This window comes from Acipenser ruthenus, chromosome 13 (assembly GCF_902713425.1).
Source record: "Acipenser ruthenus chromosome 13, fAciRut3.2 maternal haplotype, whole genome shotgun sequence".
Taxonomy (NCBI): Eukaryota; Metazoa; Chordata; class Actinopteri; order Acipenseriformes; family Acipenseridae; genus Acipenser; species Acipenser ruthenus.
Window position 1 is genome coordinate 16,554,958 of NC_081201.1, and position 16,404 is coordinate 16,571,361.

Genomic DNA, 16,404 nt, shown 5'->3' on the forward strand with positions numbered 1-16,404 from the left:
TATTATTATTGTCTCCTCTCTTCTTCACAGTTGACAGTTTGACTCTGGACCTTGATACAGCTCACCCCCGGCTCACCCTGCCTGTGGATGAGAAACAAGTGAGAAGGAAAAAGCAGGATCATAACAATCCCCAGAGATTTGATTACAGGCGCTGTGTGCTGGGCAGGGAGGGCTTCACCTCAGGGAGACACTACTGGGAGCTGGGGGTGGGAGAGAATACTCCATGGAGATTAGGAGTCAGCAGAGAGTCTGCCGAGAGGAAGGGGGAGTTCAGCATGACCCCCCAGCGGGGTTACTGGACTGTGGAGTGGTGGAGGAGTGGAGATGGGTTCATTGCTCTCACTGAACCCCCGACCCCCCTCTCCCTGAGCCTGAAGCCCCAGAAGCTGGGGGTGTATCTGGATTATGAGGAAGGGCAGCTCTCCTTTTACAATGTGGAGACCAGATCTCACATCTACACTTTCACTGACATGGAGTTCAATCCCAATGAGAAACTCTATCCATTCTTCTGTTCGTTGGAATACAAAGACCTTGTGCTGGTGTCCCCGGGGAAGATGAATGACAGCTCTTTCTTACTTCTAGTCTGGAAATGGATTCTTGCTGTATCAGGTACTGGTTCACTTTACTACTTGGCTGATATGCTTGTTAAATTAAATTAACTGTGGAATGAAGGCGATGGCAAAACACAGCGTGTACCTGCCTGACTCTTCACACAGTGTGAGGATTGTGTCACACCTCCATGTGTACCTGCCCGACTCTTCACACAGTGTGAGGATTGTGTCATGCTTCCAGCTGTGTACCTGCCTGACTCTTCACACAGTGTGAGGATTGTGTCACACCTCCATGTGTACCTGCCTGACTCTTCACACAGTGTGAGGATTGTGTCACACCTCCATGTGTACCTACCTGACTCTTCACACAGTGTGAGGATTGTGTCACACTTCCAGCTGTGTACCTGCCTGACTCTTCACACAGTGTGAGGATTGTGTCACACCTCCATGTGTACCTGCCTGACTCTTCACACAGTGTGAGGATTGTGTCACACCTCCATGTGTACCTGCCTGACTCTTCACACAGTGTGAGGATTGTGTCACACTTCCTGCTGTGTACCTGCCTGACTCTTCACACAGTGTGAGGATTGTGTCACACTTCCAGCTGTGCACCTGCCTGACTCTTCACACAGTGTGAGGATTGTGTCACACCTCCATGTGTACCTGCCTGACTCTTCACACAGTGTGAGGATTGTGTCATGCTTCCAGCTGTGTACCTGCCCGACTCTTCACACAGTGTGAGGATTGTGTCACACCTCCATGTGTACCTGCCTGACTCTTCACACAGTGTGAGGATTGTGTCACACCTCCATGTGTACCTGCCTGACTCTTCACACAGAGTGAGGATTGTGTCACACCTCCATGTGTACCTGCCTGACTCTTCACACAGTGTGAGGATTGTGTCACACCTCCATGTGTACCTGCCTGACTCTTCACACAGTGTGAGGATTGTGTCACACTTCCAGCTGTGTACCTGCCTGACTCTTCACACAGTGTGAGGATTGTGTCATGTTTCCAGCTGTGTACCTGCCTGACTCTTCACACAGTGTGAGGATTGTGTCACACTTCCAGCTGTGTACCTGCCTGACTCTTCACACAGTGTGAGGATTGTGTCACACCTCCATGTGTACCTGCCTGACTCTTCACACAGTGTGAGGATTGTGTCACACCTCCATGTGTACCTGCCTGACTCTTCACACAGTGTGAGGATTGTGTCACGCTTCCAGCTGTGTGGAGTAGTGGTTAGGGCTCTGGACTCTTGACCGGAGGGTCGTGGGTTCAATCCCGGTTGGGGGACACCGCAGTTGTACCCTTGAGCAAGGTACTTTACCTAGATTGCTCTAGTAAAAACCCAACTGTATAAATGGGTAATTGTATGTAAAAATAATGTGATATCTTGTTACAATTGTAAGTCGCCATGGATAAGGGCGTCGGCTAAGAAATAAAATAATAATAATAATAATAATACCTGCCTGTCTCTTCACACATGTTCTGTTTTAAATAGGGATGTGCATGATGCTGATACAGCGTAGTGATATTCATTAGGATCGCAAATCATTCTACACACTATGAAGTGTCTAAAAAATAACTATGATGAGATTTTAGTTGTGCAGCTATTTAGTTTTAAATTGAACATTCTGAAAGGGTTCATAAAAATGTCTGGGTGCTGATAGGCAGGGGTTCACCTCCTACGCAGGTACGCACGCGCACCAATAAAAAAAATGATGCTAATGTGTACCGTCAGTATATTTCTAACAGGAAAGCATTTTTCATCCAGGCAGCGAGGGTACATATTATCTGGCTGTGACTCATACCTGCCTTTCTGTCGGTTTTCCATTGAGTCTCATCTTTCAACGATCTCCGGGTAACTGAGCTTATTATCACTGATCATAACTAAATACCCGTCCCCATATTTCACTTTCGGCTGGAGGGTTCCAATTCACTAAAAAGTCCCTTCCTGCTCGCGATGTCATTGGCTGCCTCAAGATTTAATAAAACAAAATGGAGAGTGATAGGTGGAATCACCCCAGTTCATAACATAAATAATTTCTTTTAATGGACACTTGAAGCATCCAATGATTAGCAGGGATCTCGGTTTAGCTGTCCACTCAGAGAAGAGGGATGTAGTTCCGGGGAGTGGCATTGTGAAAGCTCACTGACGCTTCGCTTCCCAGACTGCGCGGCTGAGAGGAGGTGTCGATGCTTTAGAGCCATTACATTTAAACATGAGTTTAAAAAATACATTTACTTCAGCATTTTACTTAAAATAACATTTTGTTCCCTCAGTTATATCCTTCTGTAGATACTGTTGTGCCGTCAAGCTAACGTGTTTGACAGCACTAATACAGTGAAGAAGTGTTTTGCTTTTTTTGCTTTTGAATCCCCAGGGCTGGAATGTGGTGGTAGGATATTGAAATAAACAGAGAATGTGAGATGAATTAAATTGTAATAAGCAGCAATCCGGACTCAGAAACTCTAGTTGTTGTCTCTGACACTGCCATTAACCCTTTAAGGACGTGATGGTGTAACACGATCATACTGAAGTGTCATTCTGGGCCCGTGATCGGGTAAACACAATTAAAACACACTTTGTTTCTTTGACTTGCTGGGACACCATACTTTGTAGTACAGCTTGTTAACTCATATCATTGGATAGGGGAGGGGTTGAACTTCACTGTCTGATTGGTTGTTTTTGTGTGTGATGTTACTGAGACGGGCGTTTTCATTTTTAAAGGACGGAGACATTTACAGCAGCTCGCAGAAACAAAACATCACAGGACCTTGTTTAGAGCTAATGTGAAAACACTGTCAATCCGATGTATTTGACTGATAGTTATATTAGAATGTGTATTCTTTCTCGCGTTTTAATATATATATATATATATATATATATATATATATATATATATATATATATATATATAGTATCAAAATGTGTATTATCGGCCACACACTCACCATGTCGTTTAAGATGGACATCTTCAAAATTCAGTTCATTTTATTTATATAAAATTATACAAACAACGCGTCTCAGCACATCCGTGCCTTCATCACTGAACTAGACTGATACAGACCTCATTGTATTAATTATATAGAAATATGTTTTTTTTAGTGGTCGACCGATCTTGATATAGGATATACTAATATTAACATTAAGAACTTTATTAAACCAAAAGAACACAAGTCACAAGTATTTTTTTTAAAGGGTAAAAGAACAGCGAGGAGCCCCGTCTCATGCACTGTGTTTACATCTATATTTACATTCTGCCCAATTTAAACCTCTGTGCACTCTCAGCTCAGCTAACGCCGGCCTCGTGTGCCTCCCAAAGGTAACATTGAAAAGGAGAGGAGAAAGTGTGTTAAGTTATAGCCCCAGATTGTGAACTCACTGTGAAGTGAAGATCACATGTAGACACTGCAGGGCTCCATATGTTACACTTTGACATGCATCTAGAGAACTGCTGATCTGATTGTGATGAAACTTGGTACAGACATTTTTTATACACATTATTAATGTATCACAATCTGGAGCCTGTCTGCACCTCTCCCCTCATGAGTGTACCCCTCCCTCTATCCTTCTCTCTTCTCCTCTTCTCCTCAGTGGGGATGCATATCCCAGGCTGGGCTTCTGATTGTCAGTGTTTTACCCGACTTTTCTACTGTGCTTTAAGAATTCATCTGATCCCTGTGAAGCAGTTTGTGTCTCTCAATCACAACTGAGAAACGTGTTCATAGTAAACTCGATCAATTCTGTGAAACAACTAAATGGGCTTTTAAATCAGCCAAGCCTTCATTTTCATTACAAGCAGGACGTGCAAACGAGATTGTGACATGTTAATAAGAGACTCCTCTTTATTGAAGCTAGAATGAACAATAAAGTATTTTATGCTGGACACACTTTATTACAATCGCTGTGCGTGACTGTATTGCCATTAATAAAGATGAGTCGCTTATGCTTTGCAATGAAAAAGTAAGACTTACGATTTAAAAGCCCATTTAATAGAAAAAAACTGTAAATTCAATCAATTGTACAGTTGTGATTGAGAAGCACGAATTGCTTAAATTCTTAAGGAGATGAGAAAACTCAGTGTGAAAAAACTGAAATCCGAAGCCCTAATTATGTTTATGTGCAAATGCCCCTCCTCTCCCTCCCTCATACCCTCCCCTCCCCCCTCCCTCCCTTCCTCCGTCCACTCCCTCCCCCTCCCCTCTCCCCTCCCTTCCTCCCTCCATCATTCCCCCTTCTCCCTCCCTCTCCTCTACCCCTCTGTCCTCTCCCTACTCTCCTCTCCACTCTCTATCCTCTCCCTACCTCTCCCCTCTAGCTCCCTCTCTCTCCTCTCCCTACTCTCCTCTCCCCTCTACCTCCCTCTCTCCTCTCCCTACTCTCATCTCCCCTCTACCTCCCTCTCTCTCCTCTCCCCTCTACCTCCCTCTCTCTCCTTTCCCTACTCTCCTCTCCCCTCTACCTCCCTCTCTCTCCTCTCCCTACTCTCCTCTCCCCTCTACCTCCCTCTGTCTCCTCTCCCAACCCTCTCCTCTCCCCTCTACCTCCCTCTCTCTCCTCTCCCCTCTACCTCCCTCTCTCTCCTTTCCCTACTCTCCTCTCCCCTCTACCTCCCTCTCTCCTCTCCCTACTCTCCTCTCCCCTCTACCTCTCTCTCTCCTCTCCCCTCTACCTCCCTCTCTCTCCTCTCCCTACTCTCCTCTCCCCTCTACCTCCCTCTCCTCTCCCTACTCTCCTCTCCCCTCTACCTCCCTCTCTCTCCTCTCCCTACTCTCCTCTCCCCTCTACCTCCCTCTCTCCTCTCCCTACTCTCCTCTCCCCTCTACCTCCCTCTCTCTCCTCTCCCCTCTACCTCCCTCTCTCTCCTTTCCCTACTCTCCTCTCCCCTCTACCTCCCTCTCTCTCCTCTCCCTACTCTCCTCTCCCCTCTACCTCCCTCTCTTTCCTCTCCCTACTCTCCTCTCCCCTCTACCTCCCTCTCCTCTCCCCTCTACCTCCCTCTCGCTCATCTCCCCTCTCTAGCCTCTACCTCCCTCTTGCCTCTCTTCCACACATCTCTCTCTCCTCTCCTCCCTTCTCTCTCCTCCCTCTCCCTTCTCTCCTCTCCCTCCCTCTCTCTCCTCCCCCTCCCTCTCTCTCCTCCCCCTCCCTCTCTCTCTTCTCAATTCAATTGAATTCAATTCAAAGGTGCTTTATTGGCATGACAGACATCAGCAGTATTGCCAAAGCAATTACATTACATATCAAATGAACAATATATTTACAATAACAATAACAACAAAAATAATAACAATGATCATAATTATGATATTAATAATAATTGTAACAAATATAACAACAGTAATAATAATAATGGCCGCTGGTATATAGAATGTAACACAGTAGTGTTATAGAAGTAACGCCCCCGTGCAGAGTGTTCACTGTGTGTCCCTCAGGCTGTGACAGGCGCACACATACTGGGCAGCCAGTGGGGCTGTGTGTCCCGCTCCCAGTAGGACTGCCAGTTTTTCTGGGTCAGTCAATTGTGGGAGTGTGGGAGGGAAATAGTATTTTTTATGGAATTTGTCCCTTGTTTGGGAGTATTTATCGCAGTGTAGGAGAAAGTGCATCTGTCTCGACCTCTCCTGTCTCACAGTGACCACAGAGCCTGTTCTCTCTGGGTAGCCAGGTTGCCTGTGTCTGCCTTTTTCAATGGCCAGGCTATGGTCACTGAGCCTGTACTTGGTCAGGATCTGCCTCTGCTTTGTATCTCTGACAGTGAAGAGATACCCTCCCAGAGTAAAGTCTCTTTTTAGGGCTCGATAGCAATCACGTTTCTTTGTCCCAATGTTCCAGATGTGGGAGTTTTTGATTTGTGTTACAGTTTGGTTGACTCTGATTGGCAGTGCTTTAGCAGAGCTGTCCTGAAGCTGGTTAGTGTTAGTGTGGGTTAGTAGTGAGCTTCAGGACCAGCTGGCTGAGGGGACTCTTTTCTGGGCTGAGCTCTTGGGTTAGAAGGGCCTTGTACTGGAGGGAGTCTGGCTCACTTCTGTTTAGATGCATCCAGAATTGTAGTGCTCTTTTTTCCATGCTGGTGAGCAGTGGGTAGTGGCCTAATTCAGCCCTGCATGCATGGTTTGGTGTTTTCTGCTCTACCTGTAATGTGTTTTTGCAGAATTCAGCATGCAGGGTTTCTACTGGATGTTTATCCCATTTTATATAATCTTGTTGAGTTACTGGACTCCATACCTTACTTCCATATAGCACAATGGGATGGATAACACTGCCAAATGTATATTTGCCAGATTCTGACAGGTATATTTATTTTATAAAGCCTCCTTTTGATGGCATAAAAAGCTCTGCAGGCTTTTCCTTTTAGTGCATTCACTGCCAGGTTAAAGCTCCCTGATGCACTGATGGTCAGGACTAGGTATATACTGTGTATTGTATGGTGTGTTCTAGGGTGGTGTTGTGTAGAGTGAAGTGGGACCTGCTTCTTTGAGCTCTGGCCTTTTTAAGATCATAATTCAGGTCTTTTTCATGTTTACTGTCAGGTCCCAGGTGTAACAGTACTGCTCTAGCAGTGACAGGCTCTGCTGTAGCCCCTGCTCTGTGGGCGACAGCAGGACCAGGTCATCTGTGTAGAACAGGAAATTAATTTGTTTGTCGTGTAGAGTGAGGCCAGGGGCTGCAGACTGCTCCAACACCGTTGCTAATTCACTGATGTAAATATTGAACAGTGTTGGACTCAGACTGCAGCCCTGTCTCACTCCACGACCCTGTGTGAAGAATTCTGTTCTTTTGTTGCCAATTTTTATTCCGCACTTGTTTTCTGAGTACATTGACTTTATTATGTTGTAAATTTTACCCCCTGCACCACGTTGTAGAATTTTATAATTTAAACCTTCATGCCAAATGGAATCCAAATGGAATTGAAATTTTGCAGTCCAGTGAAGGCAAAGCTCAGCCTGGAAGATTTATTTTTTTGTAAGTTTTACTTTGTGTTTGTTGTTTGTGTTTTTAAAAAACATTTTGTTTGGCCCTCGTGCCTGTTTATTTTGAGTCTTTTATTTAATAAAAGTATTTTGTTTGAACAGCAGTCTGTCTCTGGGCCTCATCCCTTGCGCCATCCTGTCAAATGTGGTGGCAGCGGTGGGATATAGCACCTCCGGGAGGCTCAGAGCAGTACTGCAGGATTTTTTTTTTTTTTTTGAATAGCAAATATTTTTTTTGTGAACGTTTTTTTTTTTTTCTAAATACGTGTGGAGTGAGACGGAGTGAGGAAGAAGGAGGATGGAAGGAAAAAGGAGGAAGAGCTGCAAGAGGCAGCAGCAACAGCTGCAACCGGGGGACATCGGCCCGATCTACGTAGTAGATGAGTGGTGCCCTGGTTGTGGGGAGTTTGGACACACAATGGCCATCTGCCCCACCCAAACAGAGGTGAGGAGAAGGAGGCAGAGAGGAAGGAAGGCATGGGAGGAAGAGGAGTGGTGCACCCACTGCATGCAGTACAGGCATGAGGAGCACCACTGCCTGGAGGTCTTCCAGGACACAGACATGGAGTAGGAGGAGCCCGAACGTCCTGTGCCTGAGTGGGAGGAGCCCGAAAGTCCACAGCCCAAGACGGGGGAGTCGGTGCGTCCACAGCCCAAGACGGGGGAGTCGGTGCGTCCACAGCCCAAGAGGGGGGAGTCGGTGCGTCCACAGCCCAGGAGGGGGGAGTCGGTGCGTCCACAGCCCAAGAGGGTGGAGTCGGTGCGTCCACAGCCCAAGAGGGGGGAGTCGGTGCGTCCACAGCCCAGGAGGGGGGAGTCGGTGTGTCCACAGCCCAAGAGGGGGGAGTTGGTGTGTCCACAGCCTAAGAGGGGGAAGGCTGAACGTCCACAGCTCAGGTATCCGCCAGCAGAGAGAGAATACCTGCTGGTTCCACCTCCACCTCCATGGGAGGACTGTGTGTCGAGCGGACAAGTACATCACAGTTAGAAAAGCAGTTTGAAAGCAGGTTGACAGCTGCAGAAGCTAAACTGAACTTCCAAAAAATATATATAAAATAAAACATGGTCTTCAAGCCAGTAATCTGTGACAACTGCATGATGTGGGAAATCCGAGAAAATCCAACAGAGCTCAACCAAGTGTGTGTAAAGTGCCGCACGATCCAGGACTTGCTTCAACGAGTAAGACTGTTAGAAATGGAGCTGCAGGAAATAAGACAGCAACAGGAGCTTGAGGAGCTGACACACCCACAATTCATGGAAGTCTGCACCCCTAGCAGACTGAAAGCCACCAGGGAGATGGAAGAGAGTCGAAACAGCTGGGTTCAGATAGGCAGAAACAGGGGAAAAAAGAAACTTCGTCAAACACAACCACCAGAAATCCAAACATCCAACAAATTTGAGCCACTTCAACATTAGATGACCAAAACCAACATCAAGAGAATGAAAGGAACAACATCCAGGACCCTGTAAACAGTGCTGGCCAGGCAGCAAAAAGAAGGGAGGTCATGATTGTTGGGGACTCCATATTGTCTAGAAAGGAAGGGGGGAGAAAACAAAAAAACAGAAGGGAGACCACATCAAAACAAGGGCAACAACTCAGGTAAGACAACTATTAAATGTATTTATCTTAATGCTAGAAGTCTCAGAAACAAAATGTTAGAACTTGAAGCTACTGCACTAACAAGTAACTACGACGTGATAGGTGTTACAGAAACTTGGTTGCCTGAGAGTGATGGAGACAAATATAATATTAGTGGGTACACACTGTATAGGAAAGACAGGCAGGACAGAAAAGGTGGAGGGGTAGCGCTATACATAAGAAATAGTCTTGAAGCCCAGGTGTTAAATCTGGACAAAGAAAACAACGCCGAATCAATATGGGTCAGAATAATGGACAAAAATTCAAAGGGCATAATAATAGGAGCATGCTATAGACCGCCAAATTCAGACGCAGAGCAAAATAATCTGTTATACAATGACATTAGAAATGCGTGTAGCAAAGGAGAAGCCATACTAATGGGGGATTTCAACTTCCCCCATATAAAATGGGAAAACCCGGTGGGGAGCACGACAGACGAAGTTGAAATGGTGGAAATGACAAATGACTGCTTCCTAACGCAATTTGTCAAGGCACCGACTAGAGGGGAGGCATGCCTTGATTTAGTCTTTTCAAATAACGAAGACAGAATAACTAAAACAGAGGTCAGAGAGCCATTGGCAAACTCAGACCACAACATGGTCTCATTTGAAGTGTTTTTAAAACCCCCAAAATAATGACTAAAGCTAAGGTTTACAATTTTAGAAAAGCAAACTATGAAGGTATGAAACAGAGACTAACAGAAGTAGATTGGAGTAAAATAGAGAAAACATCCACAGAAAAATGATGTTTTTTAAAAATGTAGTACTAGAGGCGCAAAACAATTACATCCCAAAAGTAGACAAATCTAAATCTAAAACAAACTGGCCAAAATGGTTTAATAGATCAATTAAAAAAAATATTCAGTGAAAAAAGGCACTTTATAGAGCGTTTAAAAGGGACCAAAAACAAAGTACACAGAAAGAGTACTTGGAACTGCAAACACAAGTCAAAAAGGAAGTTAGAAAGGCCAAGAGAGAGATAGAAATCAATATTGCTAAGGGGGCTAAAACCAATTCCAAAATGTTTTTCCAATATTATAACAGCAGGAGAACATTCAAAGAGGAGGTTAAATGTATAAGAGACACAAATGGCAAAATCATAGACAAACAAAAAAAATAGCAAATATATTAAATGATTACTTTTCACAGGTTTTTACAAAGGAGGACACAGACAACATGCCCCACATGTCGACCTGTTCCTATCCAGTTTTAAATAACTTTAGCATAACAGAGGCAGAAGTGTTAACGGGACTAGGAGTTCTTAAAATAAACAAATCCCCTGGGCTGGATGAGATCCTCCCAATAGTACTCAAAGAAATGAAAGAAGTTATTTACAAAGCGCTAACCAAGATCATGCAACAGTCTCTTGACACAGGGGTTGTACCGACAGACTGGAAAATAGCAAACGTAATACCGATCCACAAAAAGGGAGACAAAACCGAACCAGGTAACTACAGACCAATAAGCCTGACTTCTATTTTATGTAAACTTATGGAAAGTATAATAAGATCCAAAATGGAAAATTACCTATATGGTAACAATATCCTGGTCAGCATGGTTTTAGGAAAGGGAGATCGTGTCTAAGTAACCTGCTTGACTTTTTTGAGGATGCAACATTGCCAATGGATAATTGCAAAGCATACAACATGGTTTATTTAGCTTTCCAGAAAGCTTTTGACAAAGTCCCGCATAAAAGATTAATTCTCAAACTGAACGCAGTAGGGATTCAAGGAAATGCATGCACATGGTTTAGGGAGTGGTTAACATGTAGAAAACAGAAAGTACTGATTAGAGGAGAAACCTCAAAATGGAGTGAGGTAACCAGTGGTGTACCACAGGGATCAGTATTAGGTCCTCTGCTATTCCTAATCTACATTAATGATTTAGATTCTGGTATAGTAAGCAAACTTGTTAAATTTGCAGACGACACAAAAATAGGAGGAGTGGCAAACACTGTTGCAGCAGCAAAGGTCATTCAAAATGATCTAGACAGCATTCAGAACTGGGCAGATACATGGCAAATGAAATTTAATAGAGAAAAGTGTAAAGTATTGCATGCAGGCAATAAAAATGTGCATTATAAATATCATATGAGAGATACTGAAATTGAAGAAGGGAACTATGAAAAAGACCTAGGAGTTTATGTTGACTCAGAAATGTCTTCATCTAGACAATGTGGGGAAGCTATAAAAAAGGCTAACAAGAAGCTTGGATATATTGTGAGAAGTGTTGAATTTAAATCAAGGGAAGTAATGTTAACTCTACAATGCATTAGTAAGACCTCACCTAGAATACTGTGTTCAGTTCTGGTCACCTCGTTACAAAAAGGATATTGCTGCTCTAGAAAGAGTGCAAAGAAGAGCAACCAGAATTATCCCGGGTTTAAAAGGCATGTTGTATGCAGACAGGCTAAAAGAATTGAATCTATTCAGTCTTGAACAAAGACGACTACGCGGTGATCTGATTCAAGCATTCAAAATCCTAAAAGGTATAGGCAATGTCGACCCAAGGGACTTTTTTAACCTGAAAAAAGAAACAAGGACCAGGGGTCACAAATGGAGATTAGATAAAGGGGCATTCATAACAGAAAATAGGAGGCACTTTTTTTACACAGAGAATTGTGAGGGTCTGGAACCAACTCCCCAATAATGTTGTTGAAGCTGACACCCTGGGATCCTTCCAGAAGCTGCTTGATGAGATTCTGGGATCAATAAGCTGCTAACAACCAAACGAGCAAGATGGGCTGAATGGCCTCCTCTCGTTTGTAAACTTTCTTATGTAGTACCTGCTGGTTCCGCCTCCACCTCCATGGGAGGACGACTTGCTGCTCCCACCTCCACCAGCAGAGTACCTGCTGGTTCTGCCTCCATCGGCGCCACCAGCAGAGGGAGCATGCCTGCTGGTTCCCCCGCTGCAGCCAGAAGTGGAGGAGCCCCTGCCGCCTTCGCAGCCAGAAGGGGAGGAGCCCCTGCCGCCTTCGCAGCCAGAAGGGGAGGAGCCCCTGCCGCCTTCGCAGCCAGAAGGGGAGGAGCCCCTGCCGCCTTCGCAGCCAGAGGGGGTGGAGCTGCCGTCCCGAGAGCCGGAGGGGGTGGAGCTGCCGTCCCGAGAGCCGGAGGGGGTGGAGCTGCCGTCCCGAGAGCCGGAGGGGGTGGAGGAGCCACGGACCTGAGAGCCAGAGGGGGTGGAGGAGCCACGGACCCGAGAGCTGGAATGGGAGGAGCCACAGACCCGAAAGCCGGAAGGGGAGGAGCCGCCGTCCCGAGAGCCGGAAGGGGAGGGGCCACGGACTCGAGAGCCAGAAGGGGAGGGGCCACGGACTCGAGAGCCAGAAGGGCAGGGGCCACAGACTCGAGAGCCAGAAGGGCATGGGCCACGGACCAGAGAGCCATAAGGGGAGGAGCCACGGACCAGAGAACCGGAAGTGGAGGAACCACGGACCAGAGAACCGGAAAGGGAGAAGGCTGCACCCCCTCAGCAGCCCTTGCACATGCTGCTGAGAGGAGCTCAGTGGAGGCGACCCAACTGCGATGGCAGGAGGTGCCAGCCCCACCTCAGAGGCCGCTAGAATGGCCACAGCCACCACTGCCGATGCCGGAGTGGCTGGAGCCGTTTCCACTGGAGGAGCTGCCGTTGCCGGAGTTGCCACCGTCTCCGCCTGCTGTTCCCGAGGGTCCGTCGTCTCCACCTGCTGTTCCTGAGGGTCCGTCGTCTCCGTCTGCTGCTCCCGAGGGTCCGTCTGCTGTTCCCGAGGGTCCGCCGTCTCCGCCTGCTGTTCCTGAGGGTCCGTCGTCTCCGTCTGCTGCTCCCGAGGGTCCGTCTGCTGTTCCTGAGGGTCCGCCGTCTCCGCCTGCTGTTCCTGAGGGTCCGCCGTCTCCGCCTGCTGTTCCTGAGGGTCCGTCTGCTGTTCCTGAGGGTCCGCCGTCTCCGCCTGCTGTTCCTGAGGGTCCGTCGTCTCCGCCTGCTGTTCCTGAGGGTCCGTCTGCTGTTCCTGAGGGTCCGCCGTCTCCGCCTGCTGTTCCTGAGGGTCCGCCGTCTCCGCCTGCTGTTCCTGAGGGTCCGTCGTCTCCGCCTGCTGTTCCTGAGGGTCCGTCTGCTGTTCCTGAGGGTCCGCCGTCTCCGCCTGCTGTTCCTGAGGGTCCGCCGTCTCCGCCTGCTGTTCCTGAGGGTCCGTCGTCTCCGCCTGCTGTTCCTGAGGGTCCGTCTGCTGTTCCTGAGGGTCCGCCGTCTCCGCCTGCTGTTCCTGAGGGTCCGTCGTCTCCGCCTGCTGTTCCTGAGGGTCCGTCTGCTGTTCCTGAGGGTCCGCCGTCTCCGACTGCTGTTCCTGAGGGTCCGCCGTCTCCGCCTGCTGTTCCTGAGGGTCCGTCGTCTCCGCCTGCTGTTCCTGAGGGTCCGTCGTCTCCGCCTGCTGTTCCTGAGGGTCCGTCGTCTCCGCCTGCTGTTCCTGAGGGTCCGCCGTCTCCGCCTGCTGTTCCTGAGGGTCCGTCGTCTCCGCCTGCTGTTCCTGAGGGTCCGCCGTCTCCGCCTGCTGTTCCTGAGGGTCCGCCGTCTCCGCCTGCTGTTCCTGAGGGTCCGCCGTCTCCGCCTGCTGTTCCTGAGGGTCCGTCTGCTGTTCCTGAGGGTCCGCCGTCTCCGCCTGCTGTTCCTGAGGGTCCGCCGTCTCCGCCTGCTGTTCCTGAGGGTCCGTCGTCTCCGCCTGCTGTTCCTGAGGGTCCGTCTGCTGTTCCTGAGGGTCCGCCGTCTCCGCCTGCTGTTCCTGAGGGTCCGCCGTCTCCGCCTGCTGTTCCTGAGGGTCCGTCGTCTCCGCCTGCTGTTCCTGAGGGTCCGTCTGCTGTTCCTGAGGGTCCGCCGTCTCCGCCTGCTGTTCCTGAGGGTCCGCCGTCTCCGCCTGCTGTTCCTGAGGGTCCGTCGTCTCCGCCTGCTGTTCCTGAGGGTCCGTCTGCTGTTCCTGAGGGTCCGTCGTCTCCGCCTGCTGTTCCTGAGGGTCCGTCTGCTGTTCCTGAGGGTCCGCCGTCTCCGCCTGCTGTTCCTGAGGGTCCGCCGTCTCCGCCTGCTGTTCCTGAGGGTCCGTCGTCTCCGTCTGCTGCTCCCGAGGGTCCGCCTGCTGTTCCTGAGGGTCCGTCGTCTCCGTCTGCTGCTCCCGAGGGTCCGTCGTCTCCGTCTGCTGTTCCCGAGGGTCCGCCTGCTGTTCCTGAGGGTCCACCGTTCCCGCCTCCGCCACCAGAGGGAGACGGGCCGCCGTTCCCGCCTCCACCACCAGAGGTGCCACCAGCGCTGCTCCTGCTGGAGGGTCCAGGTTTCCTGCCAGCGTTCACGTGCTTTGAAGGTCCGGGGCCCCCGCCATTGAAGAAAGCTTGGGGGATCCGACATCAACCCCGCCCACCACCGCCCGCTGAAATAGCCCACCCGAGGGACATAAGGGGACTCTTGGGGGGGAGGGCTTGGGTTCAAAGGGGGCGGGGGGAGTTTGACCGATTGCAGCCTGCATACTTTGTACGTGGGGGGAGGTGTGTGGCAGAGCAGGGCTCTGACCTTGTAAATATTGGCAGGGATGGGGTTAAATTCCCTTCCTGCCCAGGTTTATTGTGTCAGGTGGGAATTATTAACAACACTATCTAACACAATTTTTGTTCCTGGGTAGTAAGTGTTATTTCCTAATTGCTTATGCCTCAAAAGTATAGAAAATGGCAATTATTCCTCGCAAACTTTGCTTTTGTGACCAGGACAGTGATATTTTGAAATTTACCTATTTCCAATGAGAAAACGGGCGAATTTGTGTCTTTTCGTTCACATAAAGTCAGAAAAAAACAACATATGAATCCAAATTAATATGTATTTATACTAAAGTAATACAAAAATGACTACAGAAGATTTAGAAGTGAGTAGTTTTTCGAGATTTACGATTATACTGTAAATCACTTTCACGAATCAGCCCCCAAATGTAGTCTCCCATCATGTTCTCGTTATACTGTCCTTGGTAGCGGCGTTCAAAGTCCAGTATATCCTGGTGGAAGCGCTCGCCTTGCTCCTCCGAGTACGCTCCCATGTTCTCCTTGAATTTATCAAGATGAGCATCAAGGATATGGACTTTGAGGGACATCCTACAGCCCATTGTACCGTAGTTCTTCACCAGAGTCTCAACCAGCTCCACATAGTTTTCGGCCTTGTGATTGCCCAGGAAGCCCCGAACCACTGCGACAAAGCTGTTCCAAGCCGCTTTCTCCTTACTAGTGAGCTTCTTGGGGAATTCATTGCGCTCCAGGATCTTCTTTATCTGTGGTCCGACGAAGACATCGGCTTTGACCTTTGCCTCAGACAGCTTAGGGAAGAAGTCTTGAAGGTACTTGAAGGTTGCCGACTCCTTATCTAGAGCTCTGACAAATTGTTTCATAAGGCCCAATTTGATGTGCAGTGGTGGCATCAGCACCTTCCGGGGGTCCACCAGTGGCTCCCACTTGACGTTGTTCCTCCCCACAGAGAACTCGGTCCGCTGTGGCCAGTCCCGCCTGTGGTAGTGCGCCTTGGTGTCCCTGCTGTCCCAAAGGCAAAGATAGCAGGGAAACTTGGTAAAACCGCCTTGGAGACCCATCAGGAATGCCACCATTTTGAAGTCTCCTATGACCTTGATGCCATCTCAGAAAAATGCAGATATGTATCCACTTAGGCAGCTGGAACTAAACTGAACTGGTGGGGTTAAGGCTCCTGTATTTATACTACTATTTATATTACTGGAAAGTTCTAGAAGTTACTCCAAGTTTACTCAGCACTGAATCTATCTGGAATGTTCTGGAAAATAGGTAAATTTCAAAATCACTGTCCTGGTCACAAAAGCAAAGTTTGTGGGGAATAATAGCCATTTTCTATACTTTTGAGGCATAAGCAATTAGGAAATAACACTTACTACCCAGGAACCAAAAAAAGAAAAATATGTTACACGGTGCAATCAATCAGCACCCAGCCACCTGACATAAAAGGAGGCCTCAGCTCCCCATTAGGGAGAGGTAGCTGAGGAAGTAAGGGTGGTTTTTCTTTGTGTGATGTTTTTTTGAAATTTTGCAGTCCAGTGAAGGCAAACCTCAAATGCACAAACCCGCTTCATTGAAAGAATCCACTCCCAACAGGCTTGTTGCTAGGGAGCTGACATCACTGCCTTGTGGCTTTTGCTAGTGCATTGCTGCTGCCACAAGTGAACACCTCGCTGGCTAAAATAAAAACCGCTTCAGCAAGTAGATGTTTA

At 48.1% G+C, this 16,404-nt stretch overlaps 1 protein-coding gene across 1 annotated transcript in view; it reads left to right on the top strand.

The window, feature by feature from the left end:
* Positions 1-16,404, top strand: part of LOC117972030 (butyrophilin subfamily 1 member A1-like) — a 52,418-nt gene that overhangs the window by 29,097 nt on the left and 6,917 nt on the right. The window contains exon 10 of the mRNA XM_059035686.1: positions 31-609. Within this exon, the coding sequence (XP_058891669.1) occupies positions 31-609 (579 nt within the window). The remainder of the gene's footprint in view (positions 1-30; positions 610-16,404) is intronic.